This window comes from Agelaius tricolor, unplaced genomic scaffold (assembly GCF_023055355.1).
Source record: "Agelaius tricolor isolate 1412-34295 unplaced genomic scaffold, bAgeTri1.0.p SCAF_1, whole genome shotgun sequence".
In the NCBI taxonomy this organism is placed as follows: Eukaryota; Metazoa; Chordata; class Aves; order Passeriformes; family Icteridae; genus Agelaius; species Agelaius tricolor.
Window position 1 is genome coordinate 69,196,160 of NW_027269261.1, and position 23,839 is coordinate 69,219,998.

Genomic DNA, 23,839 nt, shown 5'->3' on the forward strand with positions numbered 1-23,839 from the left:
TACTGTAACATTTTACATCTTTGGATCTGTGCTTGAGGCTGACAATTTATCAAGGGAGAAACGCTTAATCATCTCTCTTTTTCCTTTATTTTTTAAACCAATTCTCTGACCTTATTTAAAGGAGACTGCTACACTTCTCTGTTCAGATACAAGATTAGGACAGAAGCTACACATCCTAGGCTCTTTCTTTAAGGCAAGAGGGTACTTTCTTGTTTTCCCTTGCACAGGAAAGTGATGTTCTTATAACTTTTGCTAAAGTTGCTTTCATTTCATCTCTTCTTTGTCTTCTAAAATTAATGATTCATGCTGTATTTAGTTCTGGGTTACCTAGGGGAGGAGCACCACTAATTTCTAAGGAGAAATAGCCTTTGCCAATGCTATCCCCCTTGGGCTCACCAGGCTCTGGGCTGACCTTTCCTTTGGAGCACATTGAGTTAGGATCTGACTTCTTCCATAATTTGTGTGGATTGGAGCTGAGCTGCTGCTTTGCAGTTAGCTGAGGCCTTTAGAGAGCAGCAGCTATGTAGTTTTAAAGAGCACTGGAAAAGTTAGGAAAGATCAACTTTCTCAGTAATGGTCAGGAAAATTTAAAACAATCCTGTTTCCTTTCCCTGCAACTCTCATTGTACTAGTTGCACATTCTTCTGCAAGCCAACTTGAAGAGTGAAGCGAGTACAATAGGAGAACTTGGAGATATCATGGGGTTTTTTGAAACTGTCCCTTGAACTTGAAACATTGCTGTCTTTAATATTGCACATATTACTGCACCTCCATTCAGATGAGTTGTCTTCCTAACATCTCTCTATTGTGTCAACTCTGCATTCACAGGGAGTTTGCTAGATTTCTTAAAGGATGGAGAAGGAAGAGCTTTGAAGTTACCGAACTTGGTGGACATGGCAGCCCAGGTCTGTCTCCAGAGCACTGAGCACTGGTGTGGGTGTTTTATAGCCCATGTATGAACTGAGTTTGTTTTAAATGCATGGCTTGTCTCTGCTGCTGCTGGCAGGTGGCTGCGGGCATGGCGTACATCGAGCGGATGAATTACATACACAGAGATCTGCGCTCTGCCAACATCCTGGTGGGCAACGGCCTAATATGCAAGATTGCTGACTTTGGATTGGCAAGACTGATTGAAGACAATGAATATACAGCCAGACAAGGTAAATGCAGCACTGAGTGTCATTCTTGTGGCAGGGAAAGAGTAGAATGTGGTTTTGAAAAGCTCTCTCTCCTGTGCTTCAGAGCTGCTTTCAGTAAATCTTCAACTCACATTAACTCTTAGTCAGAAGTTCACTGCTGAATGCATGTCATAAAGAGAATGTCTTATTTCGTTGTCTTTTCTTTGAAAACCAAAATGAAGCAAAGGTGATGAGTGAGAACACAGCTGGAAATGACAGCAAAGACAGGATCTTCATGGTGCCATAGCAAAGAGGGTATTTTACTTACTGGTTATGAGAGTCTGAATGTGGTGATCCAGAAAAGTGTATGTAGGGTATTTCATTTGTAGTGTGCCTTCTACTAGTTACTAACCACTATTATCACTCCTGTACTATTCTTTCTTTATTTCAAACAAATCAAAGAGTTGTGCCTCTGTGCAACGGAGCTGTTTCTCTAAGCACTCTATTTTCTTTTTCTTTCTTTCTTTCTTTCTTTCTTTCTTTCTTTCTTTCTTTCTCTTTCTTTCTTTCTTTCTTTCTTTCTTTCTTTCTTTCTTTCTTTCTTTCTTTCTTTCTTTCCTTCTTTCTTTCTTTCTTTCTTTCTTTCTTTCCTTCCTTCCTTCCTTCCTTCCTTCCTTCCTACCTTCCTACCTTCCTACCTTCCTACCTTCCTTTCTTTTCCTTCCTTCCTTCCACCACTTCCTTCCTTCTGCCCTGTTTCCTCTTTCTTTCCTCCCTTCCTTCACACCACTGTTACACTATAGAAATGTGTCAAAGAGTTTTGTAGCTTTTTCTAAAAAGCATGTGTGTTCAAACTGAGCCATGTCACAGGCTCTTTTTAGTTATTCTTTACAAGTCATGCTTAGTTGTCAGATGTTGGTCCAAGCTGCAGAGCTACAGTTTTGTTCTCTTTCTGCTGGCAGTACTTTGGTCGTGCTTGCTCAATATGTGTTGGTAAACACGACTCCATCCTTTCAGTGCCAAAGCCAGGGAGGATCCCATTAAACCCTGTTGTACATCACCAAAAACTCTCTTTGTGGGTTTCCTGTTGTGAGTTTCTTCTCTTGAGCAAAGTCCCTGTTTCAGCATGGACCCTGCCATTAATTCTGAGGAAACAGCTAACCTCTTTCTGTAACTTTTTCTCTAAGTGTTGACAGAAGGAGCCAGAGAGTTTCCAGCATGCCTTGCCCTGGCCTGGGAGCAGCAGCAGCTCTCAAGCTGCAGTACACAGTCACAGGGGTGTGGAGCACAGGCTGCATCCACCCTGAAAGGTTCCTGCTTCACAGTCAGACAGTGAGGTCCTTGAGGAACCCCTGACAGATACTAATGCAGAGCCTTAACTACTATTGATTTCAGCCTGAGGGTGGGAATTGCTTCTTGGTAGAAAAAAATAGTCTTGTGTCATTCTCTCTAGAGCAATAAGAGTGTCTGGAGAGGCTCTGGCAGACAGAAAGCTGCCTGCTTGCTGTTCTCCTGTGTAAAACAAGAAGAGTTTTCCCTGAACAAGGCAGGCAGATCCAGTCTGCAAAATGGCTTTGAAACAGTGTCCTATATTATCTCCATTTCTGCCTGGTTTGCTGCCATGTTTTTTGTTACCTTTGGAAACCACCCAATGTATAGTTTTACATGACTAATTATTTGTTTTCATAGACAAATATGTGACCTACTTCTGGCCAAATCTCTTCAGGCTCCTGATCCCTAGGAAATCCTATGATGACCTGTTTGCCTCCCAGTTTAAATCTCTCAGAATAGTTTTGCCCCCTTCACATGTTAAAAAAGCTGTGAAAACCTACCTGACTGATATAGAGGAGAAGTTTGGATTTTTAAATAAAAATCACTCCATTTGGGGTGGAGAAACTTTGAGAAAAGTATAACACCAGGACTGGCAGGGAGAGGGAGCATTGTGGGTATCTCCTGTCCTTTTTTCATGGCAGAAATCACTTGTATTGAGGAAAAAGTGTCTGGGAAGGGAGAATTACTTTGGCTTTGAAAATGCATTGCTGATGATCTGGAGATCTGAGTCATGTTTGCCTGGCTTCATCTCCTTGTGCCAGTATGGAAAGTCATCCATCCTTCCCATACTTGAGGGCAATGGACAATAATTCCTTCCCCTGACCTCCGAGTCTGGCTGAAGTCCTTCAGAGCTACAGAATTCCTTAAAAGAGAGACCCAAAGAGCTGTAACCACAGGTATCATGTAGAAAGGTTTTCCTACTTTCATTAATATTTTTTGTCCCTTTGTGATTTGCATTTTCTAGGTTTGATGATACCACATGCTGCTTCCCAAGATCCTAGCTTAGGACCCTTCCTTAAGGAGTAGGAAGGGATGCTTTTTTGACCAAGCAGCACACACTCAATTTACATTTCATTGCAATTAACCTGGCTTCCAAGCCAGGGTGAGCCCAAGACCTTTGATTTATTGCAGGAGAAAAATGGTTTCTAATGCACCAATGGATCTTTTTTTCCAACTGGAATTCAGTTCTGGCTTGTTTAGTTAAGCTTCAGTTTGAGCAATGCTTGTTGGAGACCACAGTATCAGGAGGAAATGGTTGCCTCTGCTTGTTTCCCATGACCTATTACTTCAGCCTCCAAGGGGATGCATCTGGGGACTGCTCTGTTTATCTAGCTGACTACTGCTTCAGTGGGAATTTTGACACAGGAGGAAAGCTTGGCCAGCAGAGGGGAGGGGAACAGGGAGCGCTCCAGACTGGCAGCTCCTGTGGGAGAAAGGAAATGTTTTTCCTTGCAAAATCTGAAGATTAAAGTCTCTGGTCACTCTTCTCAGCAGCCATCCTTCTTTTGGCTTAAGTGTGTTAGTACAGAGCTTATTGTTGGCATGGGGAAGAGGTGGTTTTCTCCAGCTTCGCTTGATCTCCTACTCCCTTCCCCCACTGTCACTTTTGTCTCTGATTAAATATTTTGAAAGGAAACAGATGGGGATGCTTTGAGCCCCAGCAGGCTAGAGTGCAGGATTCCTGGACCTGTGTGGGTATTACTTAGACTGGTGGTAACATTTTACTGACCGGTTTATTTTCTTTTGGGTTTGAACAAAGGAGGCCTGACTGCTCCTGATTTATGAGAGGTAAATAAAAAGCAGTTCGTTGTCTGCACTGCCATTTCTCAGCAATTGTCGGGAAGAAAAGAGATGGTCATGCCACTAATGATTTAAAGTGTGTGACTAGCAGCCATACACTGCCATTAAATAATACAAAAAAGAGTTCTTGGCTTGTAATGAGCATTTGGCTCCTATTGCTTTTAGAGGAAATGAGTAATCAAAGGGGAAAAACATGCCTGTTTGGAGTGACACCCATTTCAAAGGCTACACTGGGGGACTGTATTGCAGCCTGTCCCATTGCTTCTTTTGGCTGTTGATGTTGCAACATCTTCCCCACACACAGTGTCAGGCATGGAGTGTTGCTCCCTTCCATTGGTGATGATGCTTGTGTCAGCCCTGTAAGGCAAGATTTAAAACTTCTGGTATCCTACAGGACAAACTTCCCATCACCCCCAGCAAAGGATTTCCCACAAAGTTCTGCTATCCTTGCACTGATATGGTTCACAGTTAAGTGGAGTTCTGGCCAAGCACATGGCATTTTTGTGGAGAGTGCCAGTGCTCCACAGAGGCACTGGGTTTGAGTTTTTACTATTAAGCAGCAGCAGCTGATACAAATTTAAAATTTTCTCAATAAATAAAAAGTGCGGAGTTGTTTTCCAGGCCATGTTTCTACTGCACACACCAGCAGCACTTGCAGTAGTGCCACTCTAGGCACACATTAAACAATAAGGATCTTTCTGATGCCTTCCAGACGAGTCAGAGCTATTTTGGGAGCTCTAGTACGTGTTTGTAAACTCACAGATCATTTTTGCCTCCTTAACACTTAGAATTAACTCCTTCCTGCCCTTCTTAAAATCAAGTGATGCTTCTTAGTTTGATTTCCTAGAAATAGGCAGGGATTTTCCCCCCTCCCCTTCCAGGCTCTTTGCAGAGACTTGTTCACCAGCTAATCAGAGCTGGTTTGTTTGTGACTGACTGCACTGCAGGCTGGAGCATCCAGGGCTTTGTTCTCGCTCTTTACCTGCGGTTCCCTGAGCCATCCCAGGAGAGAGGGCTCCTGGTCCTCAGCCAGCGGGTCGGGGGCATCCCGCTCCGCTCCTGCAGAGGCGCCTTCTGCCCTGCCCTGGGAGGGAAGGAGCGCGGCCAGGGCAAGGGGAAGGGCGAGGGAAAGGAAGGGAAAGGAATGGGGGCTGCAGGAGAGAGCCAGAGGGGTGTTCAGAGCCGCTTCCTGGGAGGGGTCCGCCTGCGGAGCCTGCTCCTCATCGCTGATGTTTGCCAGGCTTGTCATTCCACGTTCGCTCGTTCTCACAGCACAAAAAATGTGATTGCACGGTCCCTCCCACACGGCGCTCATCATCGCCTGCCGGGGCTGACTCGTTTCCTGTTTCATGCTTGCTTCAGCACTCCGTTTTTACCTTTTACAGCTTTCCCTTTGCAGCCCCAGCAGCAATCCAATTCCACACTGCATTCCCTGATTGCTAACCCGAGCGGTCCCCGAGCTTTTGGGTCATAGAGCTTGGAGTCCTCCACTGGGTTTGGTTTTAAGGTACAAGAGGTAGCAGCTTTGTAGCATTTCCAGAAACAGGATCACTATCAAGCTGGCAGTGGCTCTGGGGCATGAATTTCAGAGGTTTCTACTTCATCAAGATTTAGATCTGAAAAGAGACCAAAGCTCTGAGGGATTTTGGCTTGCCTCAGAAGAAACCATGCTGAGAGTTGTATCTCAAGGTCACTCAATCATCCCAGCCCCCTCTGCTCCTTCTCATCACATGACCCGCTTAAAGCCAGCAAAGAATTAAAACAGGACCAGGGATTGATTTTTCCCAGGGAAATCCTCCTGGGAGATAACCTGTGTGAATGCCTGGGCAGAGTCGGGCAGAGGTCCCAAGAATAGGGCTGAGCCTCACAAAAATCCTCTCAGGCTCGGGGCTGCTGCTCTAACCATAAATTGTATCAGCAGCTTTGGTTTCATGTGGTTACAAGCAGTGCAGAAAACCAAAAAAGGCTTTCCCCAGGCTGTAATGTTTTTTAAAAAAAAAGAGGGACGGAGATAAAAGCTGCAGATTAGTACCCTGTTTTGGGGCAAAGACAGGTCATCCTGACCTGATGAATGCAATCTGCTGTTTGTGTCCATGCATGGGGTTACTGATGTGCTGGTTTGTAATAAAACAGGTTCCAGCAACAAGAAGAGAGAAATCCCTCCCCCACTGATGCAAAATCTGCCTTCAGAGCAGGAGATGGGCTGCCTTGTCATCTGGGGTGATTTGTCTTATCAGATTTATTAACATGCTTGTCCGTAATACACGTTTTATCTGATGCTGTAATTTGTTTGCAGCACAAAGTCAGTTTGTTTAATAAGCTTCTGAGGCCTGGGCAGAGAGAGGCATTGGGGGTTTTAATCAGTGTGTTGAGAAGAGAGTTAAGCACAGAAACTGTGTGTCCATCAGGAACCACACACAAGCATCTGGGCTGTGCTAACTCCATGGAGCTACAGCAAGCAGGAGGCTTCAGGGCAGTGCTCAACACATTTGGGAATTTTTGTGCTTTCGCAGCAGTGCACTGTCTCTCTGTCTCCAGTTCCAGGCATTGAATGAGGGGCAGCACCTTGGAGGATCCCTGTCAGACAAACACACACCCCCCCCTTCACACAAGCTGTGTGTGATCTCCTTATGTGAGGGCAGGGCATGTGTTGTACCTGCAGGTGACCAGCCTGGTGTGTTCCCCCTGGTCTCTGCTCTCCCTTCACTGACACCTCTGCCATACTGGACTGCAGACTCTCTTGAACCATCTAGCCTCCAACATGTGTTGCAGGGCCAGAAAACCATGAGGCAGGGCTCTGCTAGCAAGCTCTCTGCCAAGCTTGCATTTTTCTCCTCCCCATCTAGCACTCCAAATCTGTCATCTATCAGGAAATGCTGCACAAACTGCAGAACGTGATTTTTTGCATTAGTTGCTTTAGGCAGAGAGTCATCCACAGCAGGGGCAGCATAGAGAAGTAATGAATAGCTGTCCTGTCATTGGAAGATCCTCAGCACAGACCATTCATCTTTCCAGCAGTGCTCATCACACCCCAGTGAGGATGGTACTGCTCTAGCTCTCAGGAAAAGGGATGTCCTGGAATTGATCCCCCTTCTCAGGGACTTACCTTGCTTCTCATTTTCCTGTGGTTTGACAACATGCTGCATACTCATCTCCCAGTGAAACACTGGCAGTAGGTTGAGGAAGAAAAAAATACTGGGGGAGTTGGCCACAAAAGAGTCTGAAGAGATTTCCTTCCTCCAAAGATGAGTTGTAGGTGGTTGCTACCTTTGGATATGAGTTTGAAGCAAAAGGGAATTGAGCAGATTTGGCTAAGTTTCTCAGACAAACACAGCTGATTAAAGAAAAAGAAAATTGTTGAATAAAATGTGTGCAACATGTGAACAATCAAACCCCCCCTGCATGTCCATCTCACCCAGCACCATCCAAGGTCCAAAGCTTCAGGCTCCTGGCCAGCCTGGAGCTATTCCTTCATCCAGCTGGCACGGGGTGTGTGTACTATCTGGGCTGCACGTAGGAGACAGCAGAGGAACATCGGCCCTCACATCCAGGGCTGCCTGCACAGGCCCATCTAAAGGCATGCACTGCTGGCCTGGGCAGCCTCACCACAGATACATGCAGCTTGCAGTTTTTCCAGGGATTGGCATGGGCTGTACAGCCCCAGGACCTCCTGGCAGCTGGAGCAGCCAGTTGCCAAGCCCATGTGGCTGCTGGTGCTGCTGGAGCAGGGCCAGCTTCCAGGAGAGAGGCTCCAGTGATGGCAGCTTCTGCTGCAAAGGACTCACACAGCACAGCCAAGGCAAAAGGAAAAAATGAAGTTCTGCAAATTTTGAGTCTTGTAGGCTAAGGTTGGTCACACAAAGAAGTGTAAGTGAAGGAGGTTGAGACTGAGCCAAGCACCCAAATTTTAGTTCTGCCTACCTATCAACCAATGAAGATACATAAGAGACAGATTTTAAAAAGTGAACAGGCATCCAAAATCCTCCAGCACCTTTGCACATCTAGCCAGTGATGTGCTGATGCTTAACTAGTCTTAAGTTCCTGACTTCAGGCATTAGGTATCTGAAACTTTCTCTTGCATCTTTTTCATCCTTTAGCAGGACATTTTCCTGTTATTTAGCAGGACTTATTTGATCAACTGCAATACTCCCTAGGAAAAAAAAATTATTTGTACTAGAGTACTAGTCTCTCTTAGGATCATTTACATGCAAAGCAGAAAAGATTTTAGCACATCGAAGTTTTACTAAGTAAGGAGATGAGGATTACCATGTGTACTTTTTACTCTAAGTAACATCAGATTGGGGTGTGTGGCAGAAGTTACAGGACATTGAGCCTTGGATGTGACGGTGGAACAGTGCTGGCAGGGAACTCTAAACAGTGCCATAAGGTCACTCCCTGAGAGTGATTTGTCCACGTTGTTACACTTTCACGCTCCTCCTGAAAGCAAAGGGAGCTTTTATGAGAGGGTGATGTGAAGTCAAAGTCAGTCTGTTTCCAAATTCAAGAGTGTTTGTCACTAGGGATCAGCAATAAGCAATGCAACTCTTTTGCCTGTATGTTAATACAGGGCACCAGGGAAATGTCTGCATATTTTTTGTACATTGTATTTTTTTCTTATTACCACAAGACTTTTCTTTAAAGTCATACTGAAAATATTTTTCCTAAGAAAACAGTCAGTGATTGGAAAAGCAAATAAATCAGTGTTTAAAGGTTTGTTATCTCACTATCCTTACTGCAACTGGCTCCTGCAAGCTCTGATGATGGATGAGCACATTAGAGCTGCACGTATTTAAGGCACTACAGGCTTTGCAGTTCCAGGAGCTTAAAGTATACTGTCAAGTTATAAATCACAGGCCAAAGTCGTGCTTTGACATCAAGCACTCCAAGCAACTCTAATGGCAGTATTATTTTAAAGTCCTTGTGTGTTTCTAATGAAATATTAGATTTGCTTTGAATTTTTGTTTTCACCATGTTTGTTTGTTTGTATTTTGCTCAGCTTGAGCAGGCAAACTGGGAGGTACATATCCAGTATATCTGAGTTCTGCTTCTATATAGTAACTGTATTTGATTTGCAAATATTTAAAACACTTTAGGAGAAGTAATTTCTATTATATTTGGCTTATTTGTTTTTAAAACTGGGGTGAGATTTTTTTTCATTTTATAAAACTTCAAACTTGAGTTAAAATGTGTTATTCTTCTCCTGTGATGTGGGACATGACTGACCCTTTCCCTGCTTAGTCTTTCCTGATGCCCTACACATTCTGCCCACCTGTCCTCTCTGAGTGTACTCTATGGAGCTGTTGGGTAATACTTGTCTGCAGCTCCTTCCACCTGCACATGTTGCAGAACACAAGAGTCACCTGTGACCTGGTGCTTTGGTTCTGTCTCTGTTCTGGTTAAGCCTCATGTGTTCTCTCTTTAGGTGCAAAATTCCCCATTAAATGGACTGCCCCAGAAGCGGCACTGTACGGAAGGTTCACAATAAAGTCAGATGTGTGGTCTTTTGGGATCCTGCTGACAGAGCTGGTAACAAAAGGGAGAGTGCCATACCCAGGTAAGAAAAATGTCCTGCTTCACCTGGGAAAAGGAGTGGGAATGGGCCATATGTTTAAGCTGCAATGTTTATTTATATTCACTGAGCTCAAAGGAGAATGGCTATAATGTTTAAATTTTGTGTATGCTTGAAAACAGTTCTGACTCAAAGCTGCTTTGCCATGGTCATGATAAAAATGACAAGGGGACAATTCAACATATTCATTTCTACTGTTTCAATTGTGCTCAATTCAATTAATATAATTTCTAGACAAGTAATGAAAGCAGTGGAAAATTATTATATTCTGGAGCAAATTACTCTCCACAGTATTGCATTTATTTTAAGATACCTACAGTTAAACTCCCACAGAGGCCTCACTCCATTTATTCTGTCAGTCTGGTTCACTGCAAGGTTTGATGACTGTCTGAATGTCTGGTACTATCAAATCTCTTTTTCATAAACTCTTAAATTTTAATCCTTGCTTTTGAGATGGATGGAAAGGGAAGAAAATAGTTCTGTAATGTGCAGACCAGAGCTCATGGCAGGGTCACAGCAGGGCCAGATTCTCTGCATGGGGGAACTGGAGGCCCCATGGCTCTTTGTTGAAACCCTGCCAAGTGTCCAATGGATTAAGATTTGTAGGAGGGGGTGATTGGATCTGCCTATGCAGAAAGAGCTTTTTATTCTTGTTGCCCCCCTGAAGATTGTGGGCATTCAGGTGAAGAGGAAAGGGGTGACGTGAAAGCCATGCATTACACGGAAAAGAATTTAATCCCTTCTTTTTCTCATCAGCACAGATATTAACAGGGGATGCCCTGCATTTCAAGATGCCTCTAGCTGCATTTTTAGTCCTTTTATTAAAAAAAAAATCTAAATACTCAACAGTCTGGCTGTGTGCACTGCAGCTGATTTAATGGAAAATGCCCTAGAGCAGTTTCAGTTTTCCAATCTGTGCTGTGATCAAGCAGTCAGATCCATATATCAAATTGAGCAGGAGAAGCATCAAGGTGGAGTTCAGTTTACCCTGTGGTGTCTCACACCACTTCAGAAGACTGAACTCAGCAAAACAAATCTTCCAGACTTTTACCAGGAATTTCAAGTTTGCTAGCACCTAGCAGCCAGTAGCTGATATTTGAGGAGAGAATAATGGGGACAGGAGGGCATCTCATGATCAGCAGTGAACTTTGGCATCCTTAACAGGGAGCAGCTTAGCAAAGGTGTGGCTGTGACAACTGAATGAGGTAGCAGAAAATATAATGGCATGTTTCTGTGGAATGGATGAGTCCCTCTGCCCAGCACTTCCCCATGTGGGGTGTTGCCTCCAGTCAGAGCAGCTCTGTCACCAGTCAGCACAAAAGTCTTCCTGCCACAAGGATTCCTGGCAGTGATGTGAGAAAGCTATGATTTCTGCAGGTTTATTGAGGGTTTAAGCAGACATTGCATGCTGTGCAAAGGTCAAAGAGAGAAAAAAGATGTATAAACTTTAGTTGGTGCAGTGTTGCTCCCAGAGGGTGGGCAGTGTTCCTGACTGGGCTGCAGGAATTCTCTACTCACTGCCAGCAGAGTGGATGCACAGGGGCTGTCAGGGCAGAGTTAAGGTAAAAATACCATTCCATGCAAAAACAACCATTTAAGCCCTGTGTTTACTCACAAGTCTGTAGCTGAACACAGGGTTGGCCATGGCTGCAGAGGATGTCTGCACTTCATAAATGTTTCTTTCCCTCACCAAAGGAGAAAGAGTCCACAGGATGTGCATTTAAGTGCCTGCAATATATAACTTCTTGTAGGAGCCATGACAGTAATCTCAGGCATGGGCTGTGTCCTGAAACTCTGGACAGTTTTATTACGTGGCAGCTTGAGCACATCAAAGACAACCAGTGGGATCTCTCCTCTTTCAGCACCATCCTACCCCTTCATCCCTCACTACATAAAGCCCTCACATGCCAAAAGTCCTTCTGGCTCACTCTCCTCCACCTGCACTAGGAAGACACCAAGTAGCTGGAAGCAATTTTTTGTGTGTTATATTTCACTAAGTCAGCAATTTTTTGGACAGTCATGTCCTGCCTTGGTTACACCCTGCTCAGGCTCTAGGCCAGGGCCATTCCTTCCCACCAGGACTCCCCTGTTGCTCATCTAGGAGATCTTAACAATTCTCATGGTCACCATCACTCCCCTCTGCCAGTTTTACATAAGGGCAGCCTGGATCTTACATTTGAGTGTCCAAAGTCTTTACAGATTTCAGTCCAGTCTCATTTCCCAGACCCTAAATGGGAAAGCTTTTATAGGCTGAGGCAGCAGTGGAGGGGAACTGGGGCCTTCTCAGAAGGATCTGTCTTTGCAAGTGGATTGAAAAGAGAGCTTGGACTTCCCAAGGTGACAAAGACCTCCTGATCTCCTTAGAAAAGGCTCTCTTTTCCCCTGACATAGAAAGGACCATCTATCTCCTGTTTCACACTGGGAAGAGGAAGGATCTTCCCAGTGAAGAACAAAGTTTTGTGAATACCTATCCCTGTCTGAGAGAGGCAGTAGGATTCAGATGAACCCACAGGGCTTTTCTTGCCATTATGGCATGGCTTGCACAAGGAGGAAAAATGGGATTTCTATCACCCTGAGAGGCAAGACTCAGCCCTCTTCACCCAAGTGGACAACCCATAGGTGAGAGAATGCAGCTGCATTCTGTTGGCACTGCCAGCACTTTGGTACCCAAGATGTGACACTGAAAAGAGTCAGCTTTGAAACAAAGAGGGTCATGGAACTGTCTGTCTGCTGTAATATCCAGTTTCTGAAATACTTGTGGGCATGTTGTCCTGATGTTTCTGCTTACAGCTTGTAGCAGGCTGGGAGAAGTGGAGAGAGGCCCTCAGACAAAGGGATTGCTCTCTTGCTTGACAAGCTCTTAGTGCCTGGGGAACTGATTTACAGCACACATCCCAGTCCTGGGGTGGTACCCATGCCTGCAGGACACCATACCTCGTGCCTTCCCATGTCTGGAACCAGGCATTGTTTTAAGCTTGTGTAGAAGGAGGGAGAAGCACAATGAGTAGGACAGAGGGGGAGGGCAGGCAGTTTACAGCAGGGAAACAGACTGGGTGGCACAGAATTTGGCATTCTTTGTCCTACAGATTTCAACCAGTTCCTGTCCTGATGCCCCATTTTGAAAGAGAGGCTGGTGCAGTAGTGAGATGTAGGAGCTGTAAAGGTTTTTGCTGGTGGAGATAAAGATCAGTCTAGAGTTCATAATAAAGCCTTGCCCCAAACTCTATAGCTCCCACCAAGCCTGTTTCTCTATCAGTGATCATAATGGGCCACTATGATAACTAATTTATGCTTTTTTATCCTTTTCACAAGGCAACAGATTCAAATAAGCAACTTTCACACAGAGTCTCTATTTCCAGTATTACAATGGAGAAATGAAAAATAGACTGGGCCAGAGGAGGAGCCAAGCTTAAGAAACAGTCTGCTCAGTGGACCTTTTTCAGTGTCAGTTTCTTTTCTCTTTAACAAATGCCCTTCCCTAGCAGTAGTTGGAGAATCTGTGGGTTTTTAACATGCTGCCTTTGGGATAGGGAGAAATATCAGCCATACCAAGCAAGTACCAAACAAGTACCTCTGACCTTGCCCCTTGTAATTTCTGCTGCAGTTGTCACATCAAGAGCATTTTCATTTTAAGTCTAGTGTGACAGCTGTGGTGCTACTCACATTGCTGCCTCTGGCCAGGCAGGTCTCTGAGCCTGGGCTCCAAGCAGCCCTGCAGCCTTTGGGCAGCTGTATTCAGCCTCCTCATCCCTGGGGGAAGCTGGGCCACAAGTGCCAGAGAGCACTTGCTACCCAAGTGCTACCCAAGCCTGGGGCCAAGTACATAACAGAGAGCCAGCGTAGGTAGGTGGGTGTAACAGCATCAGGGATGGTAAATAAGAGGTTAAGAAAGAGGTGTACTCACCACATAGGATAGATAAGGTCAGGTGGGTTTATTTGTGAGCAAGGAAGCTCTGCTCACAAATGCTGTAGCTCAAGGTTGCATCTATTCTGCATCTATTCATCTGTTATACTAAGGAAATAACTTCTTTTAGAAAATAAAGCCAAAGCAAAAAACAGATATTGATAGTCTAGCTTTGAGGATGAGGAGATGTTGGGGGTTTTCAGGCTTTAATTTCTAAGTGAAGTGGCATGACTTCCAGAGTTTTAAAACTTGTTCCTCCTTTTCCCCAGAAATAACTTGGTTTGCATTGCTCAGTAAGAGCAGCATTCAGAGGTTGTCTTCCTTTAGGAGCAGCTTTGCTGTCTGAAACAGCAGCTTCACTGGTCTGAAAGCATGCATTGGGTCTGGAAGGAACATCATTCCCAGTCTGTGTATTGGGTTTGCATGGCCAAGCTATCATAGTGGGAGGATGGGGGGGTGCCTGAGAAGAGGCTGTGACCTTGTGGGAGGCCCGTGGAGAGAGGAGCCCCTGCTGGAGCAGCCTGCCCTTGAGGGACCATGGAAGAGTGACCCACGTGGCAGTCTGGGGAGGACTGTTGCCCATGGGGTGGACCCATGCTGGAGAAGTTCATGGAGAACTGTCTCCCATGTAGGGACTCATGCAGGAGCAGGGGAAGGACTCCTCTCTCCCTGAGCTGCATGAGAAACAACCAGTGATGAGCTGACCATAACAGCCATTCCCTGTCTCCCAGCACCACTGAGGGAGGAGCTAGAACTGTTTTTAAGGCCTTATTTTACTTCTCGTTATCCTGCTCTGATTTTGTTAGCAATAAATTCAATGGATATCTCTAGTTCTAGCCTGTTTTGCCCATGACACTATTTGGTGAGTGATCTATCCCAGTCCTTAACTCATGAACCCTTTGTTGTATTTTCTCTTCCCTGTCCAGCTGTGCAGTGAGAGAGAGGCTTTGGTGGGTTCTTGGCACCCAGCCAGGGTCAACCCACTATAGTCTAAGAGAAGAAAACAAGAGTTAAACAGCCTAAAACAATCATTCTCCTCACTGGACTTCACAAGTCCCAGAGTAATCTGTATGGCTTATTAGTTTGTATGCAGGGACACTCCCTAGTTACAGTAATGTTTCCTGTCTTCTGGAAGAGCAGCATTGCCCAGATCCATGCTATTTGCACATCTGCTGTGCTCCATCTAATCAAACCCCTAAGAGCACACCAAAGTACTTGCCAGTGTTTTCTTCAGTCACAATTGGAAACTCCACATCTTTTTTTGTGTCATAGTAACTCTTAAAGTCACTGTAACTTAAAGTTCCTACGACTTTTCTAAGGAAAGCCAAGCAGTATTGCAATTCTGTCCCCAGTCTATATGGGCAGTAGATTTTTATTGTACTGAGCATTAGAGTGTCCATATCCTGTGGCATCCTGAGATTATTGAAGGTTTCACTAATAAAGCTGGATGGTGGAAGGTTATTTGATTTTTGGTCTTCTCAGGGAATAAAAAGCTAATGGAAAAGCCATCTTTTGGGAATTGGATGTTTTCTTCTTGGCCAAATTGTAATTCTTGAAACATCATGAGCACAAGCTGATTTTTCATAGAATTCTACAAAGATAGAATAGTCTGGGTGGGAAGGGACCTCTTAAAGGTCATCTAGTCCAATCCTACCATAAGCAGGGATATCTCAGGTTACTCAGAGCCCTGTCCAGCCTGAACCTGAATGTTCCCAGGGATGGGGCATCCATGACCACTCTGGGCAACCTGCTCCAGTGTTTTACCACCCTCATTGTAAAAAACCTTTCTTTCTTATACCTAGTCCAAATTTAGTCTCCTTCAGTTTAAAACCATTACCCCTTGTCCTATCCCAACAGGCTCTGCTAACAGATCCCCTTCAAGTACTGAAAGGCCACAGTAAGTTTTCCCCAGAGACTTCTCTTCTCCAGGCTGAACAATCTCGATTTTTTTTCAGCCATTTCTCATTTCAGGGCCCTTTTCTGGATTAGCTCCAACAAGTCCATGTCCTTCCTGTGCTGGGAACTCAGAGCTGGATGCAGAGTTCTGGGTGGAGTCTCACCAGAGCAGAGCAGAGCAGAGCAGAATTCCCTCCCTTGCCCTGCTGGCCAATCTGCTTTGCATGCAGCCCAGGACACTTTTGGCTTTCTGGGCTGCAGGTGCTGCCAGCTCATGTCCAGCCCCTCATCCACCAACACCCCCAAGTCCTTCTCAGCAGGACAGCTCTTGTTCTATTCGTCCCCCAGCCTGGATTGATACCAGGTGTTGCCCCAGCCCAGGTGGAAGAGCCGTACCCAACAAAAGAATATTGCTGAGTATTTTCTTTCACAGATTTAAGGATTTTAGGATAAACTTTTAAGGGGTCTGGAAGCACACTGCAAGCAGAATGTAATTTATTATTTATTAAGAGTTGAAACTCTTGGGTATTCATTAGGAGAGAGGAGTTGTACAGACTGCTCAGATATTCTCTCTATGGTGTTAGAAGTGAAGATATGACAGACTCCAGCTATCAAAAGAGAAATGCTAAAACTTGCAGGATGAGATAAGTAAGTCTATAGAATAGGTTTGTAAACATAAATAGGCCATTTAAGACATAAAATGTATACCTGAAGCACTGCTATTTTTATAAGTCTGACTAGTAATCCAATTGATTTAGACATAAAAGTCTTTGAAACTCTGTTTTTAAATTAGCAGTTCATGTCAAAACTAACAGAATTTCTTTGGCAAATCCTAGGTACTTCAGCCCTTGCTGGATGTATGAATTCCAGTGAGGAACATGAGGATTACTTGCTTTAGTTTCATAACCGGGGTTTACTGTGGGGGAAGGGAAAGGGGAAAGGAGAAAGGAGAAAAGAAAAGAAGGGCATTTTCCTGGATTAAACTGTGATGAAAAAACCTGGCTTGACTCACTTTCCAGGGACAAAAAAATGACTATGATTTCAGACAGCAATGTCTCTTTCATGTTCTTTTTTCTACCTTTTTGTTAAACAAAGGGAAGTGAAGAGCTGTTTATGTTTTTCCTCCCCCTTCTGTCTCCTCAGGGTTTTTCTTCCAGCACACAGTTCATTATCAGGTTTCAGAGTGTGCTTTGCAGCACTGAGTAAAGCACTGGATAAAAATACCAAACATTTGATATCTTAGAACAACAAATCAGTTGGGAAGGAGCTTTTCTGCTGCTGTTGCTTCCATCCATGTTGTACTTAAGGATGTACTGCCAAAATAAAAGCAAAGAATGCAGTTTGTTAGTGGTTATTTATACACAAACAGATGAGTTACCAGTAACAATTATTTTCACAGCCTTTAATATGTAAGGGAAGCAAAGCAAAGAAGTTCTCACCCCAAAACACCAGGTAATTCAGCTGCTTCAAAGACAAGGATATGAAAAAAGGTGCAGATTTTTGTTCAAAGCACAAATTTATAAAACTAATATTGAGAACACAACGTGAACAAAAGGTGCATGTTTTTTCTTGTAGTATCTTGAAAACAGCAAGGCCAGAAAGTTTGGGTTGATGCAGCCGTGGGTTTGTGGTGTCTAACAGACCAGTAGGGTTTTGTAGTCTAATGAAAAAGTAAAATATCTCTGGAAATGTTCCTGCTGGATAGTGAGGAATATCCAAATATTTATTCAGTGTGTTCTGGTTTGTTGTGAGCCTCTGTGACCTAACAACATCAGTTTGGAGTCAATAATATAGGAGAACCTTAACTCTATGCAGAATCTGATGTCTGCAGAGGCTTGTTATTTATTAGTCTATTTTCATAATTTTGAAGACCTAACTATGGTCCACTTTAGGAGCCACTCAAAGCATTTGCTTCTTGTTTATAAATACCTAACAACAAAAATATGGTAGGTGGATGCATCTGGTAAATGAAACAAAAGAATCCAGTGCTGAAGTGTTGGTCTGCAGGTTAGGGAATACTGTAAATCAGTAATCTAACCTTTCTTTTTGCAATTTTGCCTGTGAAAGGGAGCATTAAGGAGAGGCCTGTAAGAGTATGAGACAGTTTTCTGGAGAGGCTCCTCAATGCACAACAGGCAGCAAAAGAAACAGTGCCCTACTTTTCCTTTCTCCTTTCCCTTGCCTTGCAGTAAAACCCATTTATGAAACTAAACCAAGTATTCCTCGTGTTTGAAAATGGGAGGTGCTGCAGTAAGCAAAGCAGAACCATGCTGTGACCACAACATGGATAATTGAGAGCCTAAATATAAATACAAGGAATATGTGAGGAAACTATGCCAGGGCTGGTTACAGTGACAGGATAGGAATATGATCCTTGCCCAGACACTGCAAATGGATATCAGTAGGAGGAAATTACCCTGACAAGATAAGAGGAAGAGGGGTTTTGTAATCCTGACATGAAATGAGAATCTAGAGGTAGATGGTCAGGAAAGGCTGAATGATACAGATGGTTTTTTCTAAGCATCCTTAATAATTAAACACAGCCAGGACATGAAGATACAGACTAAAGACCACATCCAAGGTTACAGCTAAGTTACTGGCCTAAATGCTATGTAATATAAGGATTTTATTCCCTGTCACGGCTTGACCCCAGCCAGTAACTTAAATACCACACAGACACTTGCTCACTCCCACTGCCCACCCCCAGGCCCCCCAAAGGTGGGATAGGGAGGAGAATCAGAAAAAAGGTAAAACCTTTTCTTTTTATCTTGACAGAGTAATATCCTCCTGCTGATATCCAAGAGGTTGAGATAATAACAGTTTAATAACTGAAATAAAGTAAAATATAATAATCATTTTATTTGAAATGAAAAAGAGAGGCATATAAGCAAAGAAAAACAAATTATACACAATACAGTTTCTCCCAGCTTCTTGTGCACCTCCTCACTGGCAGAGCAGGAGAAACTGAAAAGTCCTTGACGTAGGATGAACTCTACTTATCAGAAACTAAAACATCAGTGTGTTACCAACATTATTCTCATACTAAATCCAAAACACAACATTGTACCAGATACTAGGAAGAAAGTTAACTCTATCCCAGCCAAAATCAGACATTTCTACAAGTCAAAGTGTAGAGTGGATAAATGAATCTGTATTGAAGAAGGCGATTGAATTATTCCTCACAAATAAGTTTAGAAAAAAATAAGAGGTTTTGGGACTCCTCAAAAGGACATCCTGCAAGAAGAAAGTGGAGGTTTCCCAGGAAAGGACAGTGTCAGGGAAGGGGAAGCCAGGAAGAGGATAAGCTAACACAAAGTGCAACATCAAAGTGCTGGTTTCTAGATTCAGTCATGGAGAAACTGAAGTGTCCCTGCTGGTTCTCCTGCAGAGCTGCTTGGCAGGACCTGCTAAGTCAGGAGAATGAATTCTGCAGATATTTTTCAGCAGGGGACTGGGGCAGGGCAAGCACAAAGCTTGCAGTCAGCGTGCAGGCTTGTTCTGAAACACTTCTGCATGCCTGTGGTGCCAGTATTACCTCTGGTACTGTTAAAAAGAGAGTACTGGGAGAGAGGTGTAAACCTAAGCTTAGAGTGGCTTGCAGTTAATGTTTGGTGAAAAGCACCTCCGCAGAGGAATCAAGGGGTTACAAAGAAAAGAAAAAGTAGCAAAGAGCCTGGCCTTACTCTCAGAGTCAAGCAAGATGAGTCACCATCCCTGGAGGTATTTAAAAGTCTGTAGGGACATGGTTCAGTGGTGGACTTGGCAGTGTTAGGTTAACAATTGGACTCAGTGATCTTAAGGGTATTTTCCAACCTAAATGTTTCTATGATTCTGTGAAGGTAATCGACTTTTTTCTTCTGAGTGAGAGAGAGCTGCAGTTCTTTAGTGGAGATGTTTTGCTTGGCATTTGACTTGTCTTGTGAGCAGCTTCGCTCTGTTTTGGTTTGGGAACAGTTGACTATGATAGAAACTGTACGAACCAGCACAGAGGGAGGGAGTGCAGGTCAGCAGCAATGAGCTTCTGGGCTGACACTGAAGGCAATGCTGCTGGACAACCCTGGTAGCCAGGAGGAGCCCAGTTTGTCTTGAAGTCCCTGCAGCATGACCTTACAGAATGTTTTCACAAAGGCCCATGCTCAGCGTGACGGTTTCAGAAATTCATCTTAATTTCTAGAATTTTGAATTTTCCATTTTTTACAATGCATTTTTTCCTTAAGCACATCACATAGTACATTTCACAGTTCCTGCTGTCAGAGAGGGAAAGCACCAAATCCTGCCCATTGTGAGTAAGCCAAGAGAGTAACCATGGGAGCAGTGTTCTGCTCATCACCTGATCCTAAAAACCCTCTACTGAGAAAGAAAATAATCCAGGTTACCTTGCAGTGGATGAGGAGCTGAAATAGGACATCAGTGTGGTTGTGTTTCACTTGTCTTAACCAAAAGAAATTAGTATGATTGAGCAAACCACATGTGTTGTAGATATAGTTGTACTTGGTTAATTTTCCTGTAATTTACTGTGGCTTTGTATGCCCTTCACAGGCATGAATAACCGGGAAGTCTTGGAGCAAGTAGAACGAGGTTATCGGATGCCGTGTCCTCAGGACTGTCCCATCTCCTTGCATGAGCTTATGATTCACTGCTGGAAAAAAGACCCAGAGGAGCGTCCAACTTTTGAATATTTACAGGGTTTTCTTGAAGACTACTTCACTGCAACAGAACCCCAGTACCAGCCTGGTGACAACCTGTAAATCCCTGGTTTCCAGACACTGTCATGAATTACCAGGAATTTCTCAGCCCTGTCCCACCTGCTCTCCACCTTCCAACTCTGTGATCGGCTTCTCCAGAGTGCAACATCTTCCAGCACTGCAGTGCACAGGAGGGGCTGCAGCTGGGAACTTCCACAGCCCTTGCCTATGACCACTTGTCCTAATAATCTGAATGTCCTGGATGAAAAGGAGAAAAACACTTGTTTTTTCTTAATCAAAGACTCCAAAACTGCATTGTATTGATGTTATGTAAACTGCAAAACCTCTGTTCATTGTAAATAGTAACTCAGTGCCAATAACTGATCCTAGTGCTTTCCTTTTTTTAAAATGCAAAACCTATGTGATTTTAACTAGTCTCCTCCTGATTCAACTAAAAGTATTATTTTCCAGAAGTGGCCTCTTTGTCTAAAACATTTTTTTTTTCATGTTTTAACAAATAAAAAATCAGGACAGGTGTTTGGGTTTTTGCTTTTTTTATATATAAAATATATATAATATATATACATACCTGTACATACAGTATATGGGTGCTATTGCAGAGGAGGCTCATTTGGAATTGAATGAATCCTGCTGCAGCTGTACCCAGAAAGCGATAATTTTACTGCAGACATGAAAACACTGGTGGGATTCTGAAAGCCAGTGATCTAATTTTTGGCTTTTGCCAAGCATGATTTTTTTAAATTGGATTGCACTTTTTGTTTATGATTATGTACCTGTAGATGGTTGTAACTTTGCTCTTTCAGGAATCACGTGCTGTATTTACAGTAATGTTTCCAATGTTTGACAAGTGTGTGATGATTTGTTCTTGAAATTAAAACGAACATATTTAAAGCAAGAAAACTACACCATCACCGTTTGAACTGGAAAATTGAAACTGCAAGGACTTCTTGTATCAAAACATGTATACTGAATTGTTTCAAAAAGATTTATTAAGCAGTGTAACCACATTCAGATGGTCTTAAAATAATAGCATTTTAGCCATGTCCCCCTGCTAAACTGTTGGTCATGCAACTAGGATTTTTCTGTTTTATGTGTAACATTTTTCCATTGTAAGATAAGTGTGTTGAGTGTCCTGTACTGCTAATGAAATTACTTTCTCTGTGTCTGCAAGTTCTCCAGTGGAATTACTATGCACTTCTTTACATTTCATGGGGGATGCACAGAACAAAGTATTACCTTTTCAGTTGTCTGTACCAGCCTTGAATTACTTACGTTTAACCAAAAAACACAAAAAAAATTCCTTTCTATTTCTATTGAGTTTTTAATACTGAGTTGCAAATTTTAAAGTCTTAATTACATTTTGTTATGGTTTATTCACAAGTTTACATTTTAAAACTGTTTAACTTTCTTAATTTAGTAATTAAAAAAAAAGAGCATTTTACATTTGGATAGTTGTTTTTTTGTTTAAACTGTGGAGCTAATGGTGGACATGAGATTAAAAACTTTTCAAGAAGGGTTGTCATGCCATTTGGGGCATCATATTTCATAGGAGTATGCAGACCAATTACCCATGGGACATCATTTCCCAAATTATGAAGTCAATATGTTTTTAAATAGCTGGAGTTCAACTGTAAGGAAGATGGCTGAATGCATAGCTAGTCTCTCCTTTCTCTCTTCTACAGCAGTTTGTTCTTTATTAGTTCTGTTGCATTTAACATGAATACTTTTACATTTACAAGTGTTGCAGGAAAAGCTTTTCTATGTCTTGTATTGCTGTTACTGCTTAAAAGATTGTGGCCAACTAAGACTTCCTGACAGTTTAAACTTTTTTTTTTATTATTATTTAGTACTTAGACTGTGAATTCATATTCTGAAGATTCACACATTTTCTAAAGAGAACCTTTCTTCGTTTGTGAAAACTAACCCAATAATCAATTGAGATTCAGAGAACAAATTGTCATCGTTTTAATATTTTCTATACAAAACTGACTGAAAATCCTCTTGCAAAGGAGGCTTCCACACTTAGCCTTTCTCAAAGTGTGAATTTATACGGCAATGTTGCTTGTTACCAGATTTCCATGATAAATTGGTTAACGTTTTACATGTAGAGTCTATAAGTAATGTTATGTACATTATCTACTCAGTGTTGCTGTACCTGTAGCTGTGGAGTACTGAAGAGGCCATGATCCTTGTTGGACTTCTAGCTTCCTCTTAGTACTTACAAAGCAAGTCGTGGCCCTCTTTTTTTTCCCACAGCTACCCCCCTGCCTTAAAATATCATCCATGGAACTGAGGACTCCATAGTAACTCAGCGGGCTGGCGAAGCCAAAATGTCACCTCCTCAGCCCAGAGCCCGGTGGCGAAGCGTGGCCACGCTGCCAAGTTCCTTAGCAGCCTTTGCTATGCCACAAACTTAAGTGCAGTTTCCATCTGCAATGCGGGACGAGCCTAAAACGTTAGTTTGCCTATGTTTCTCATTGGAAGTAAGACTCAGATGGGGCATTGTTGGGGTTTTATGGCCTTTATTTCTGATTCTTGGGTTTGCTGTTTCTTGTATTGCATTCAGTCTCTGAGTACCACGTTGGTCTCTGCCGGATCTCTGCCTGCAGCTGGCTTGTGTGCAGACTGGTGCCACTGTTGAGTGGCAAATCCAGACCATTTCTCATCGGTAGCTCTTCTGCTTCTTTTTCTTAATGTTGGGAGTTTTGTTGTTTGGGTTTTTTAATCTCTCAAATAAAAACATTAGCAAAAAATTTAAACAAGGTTGTTAGGTTTTTTTGCTATAAATTAATAAAAGCCTTTTCTTAAGCACTGTGTATACACCACAAGTAGTTGTGTGGTGACTCTAAAAGTAGAATTTGTGAGATTAAGAATCTTCTGTTCCTTCCAATAATTTTTAAATGTAAGACTAAATAAACTCCACCCAGGTAAAAACAATTGGCCAAATGCTCCCCCCACCAGCCCACCTGATTCCCAACCAATCCATGGTGTGGTGGCTGATTTCCAGAAGAGGTCTTCTAGGAGACCTACCAGCAGCAGAAAGGACTCTGTGGGGAGAGACAGGCTTCTCTAAGCCATGTTTAATCCAAGACCTGTCTCAGGAAAAGTGACAGGTGGAAATGGGACACTGCTACAAAAGGATGGTTAGTATGGTTATTATATTTCTGTGAGAAGGCAATTATGTGAGACTTGGTGGTCTTTGAAAAAGACAAAAGGCACTAACATGATATTCTTTGGCTATTGTAAACAGTGCTCAATGTAGTTCTGGGTGACACTCTGGTTTTGATTTAATTACCACTGTAGAAAAACAAAGTAAATACAAAACAGAAGAGTGATTAACTGCTAAAATTACAAGAATAATCACAAATGGAAAATCTGTCTCCAGTGCGAGTGTTTCTCCTGAAGCCTCTAGACTGGAAAGGACTACCTGCAGCCCAAGGAGGCAGATTGCTAAATATCTCGATCTTGCCACATAACTTCAAGGTGAGTGGAAAGTTGCTCCAATTTATTTTAA

At 43.1% G+C, this 23,839-nt stretch overlaps 1 protein-coding gene across 4 annotated transcripts in view; it reads left to right on the top strand.

Annotated features, from left to right (window-relative positions):
- The window catches only part of FYN (FYN proto-oncogene, Src family tyrosine kinase), a 139,101-nt gene extending 116,014 nt beyond the window's left edge, over window positions 1–23,087 (top strand). For all 4 annotated transcript variants that reach the window (XM_071438367.1, XM_071438359.1, XM_071438352.1 and 1 more), the window contains 4 exons: window positions 829–905; window positions 1,007–1,160; window positions 9,673–9,804; window positions 20,159–23,087. In XM_071438367.1, coding sequence (XP_071294468.1) covers window positions 829–905; window positions 1,007–1,160; window positions 9,673–9,804; window positions 20,159–20,367 — 572 coding nt within the window. In that variant the 3' untranslated portion in view covers window positions 20,368–23,087. The remainder of the gene's footprint in view (window positions 1–828; window positions 906–1,006; window positions 1,161–9,672; window positions 9,805–20,158) is intronic.
- Window positions 23,088–23,839: the final 752 nt, after the last annotated feature.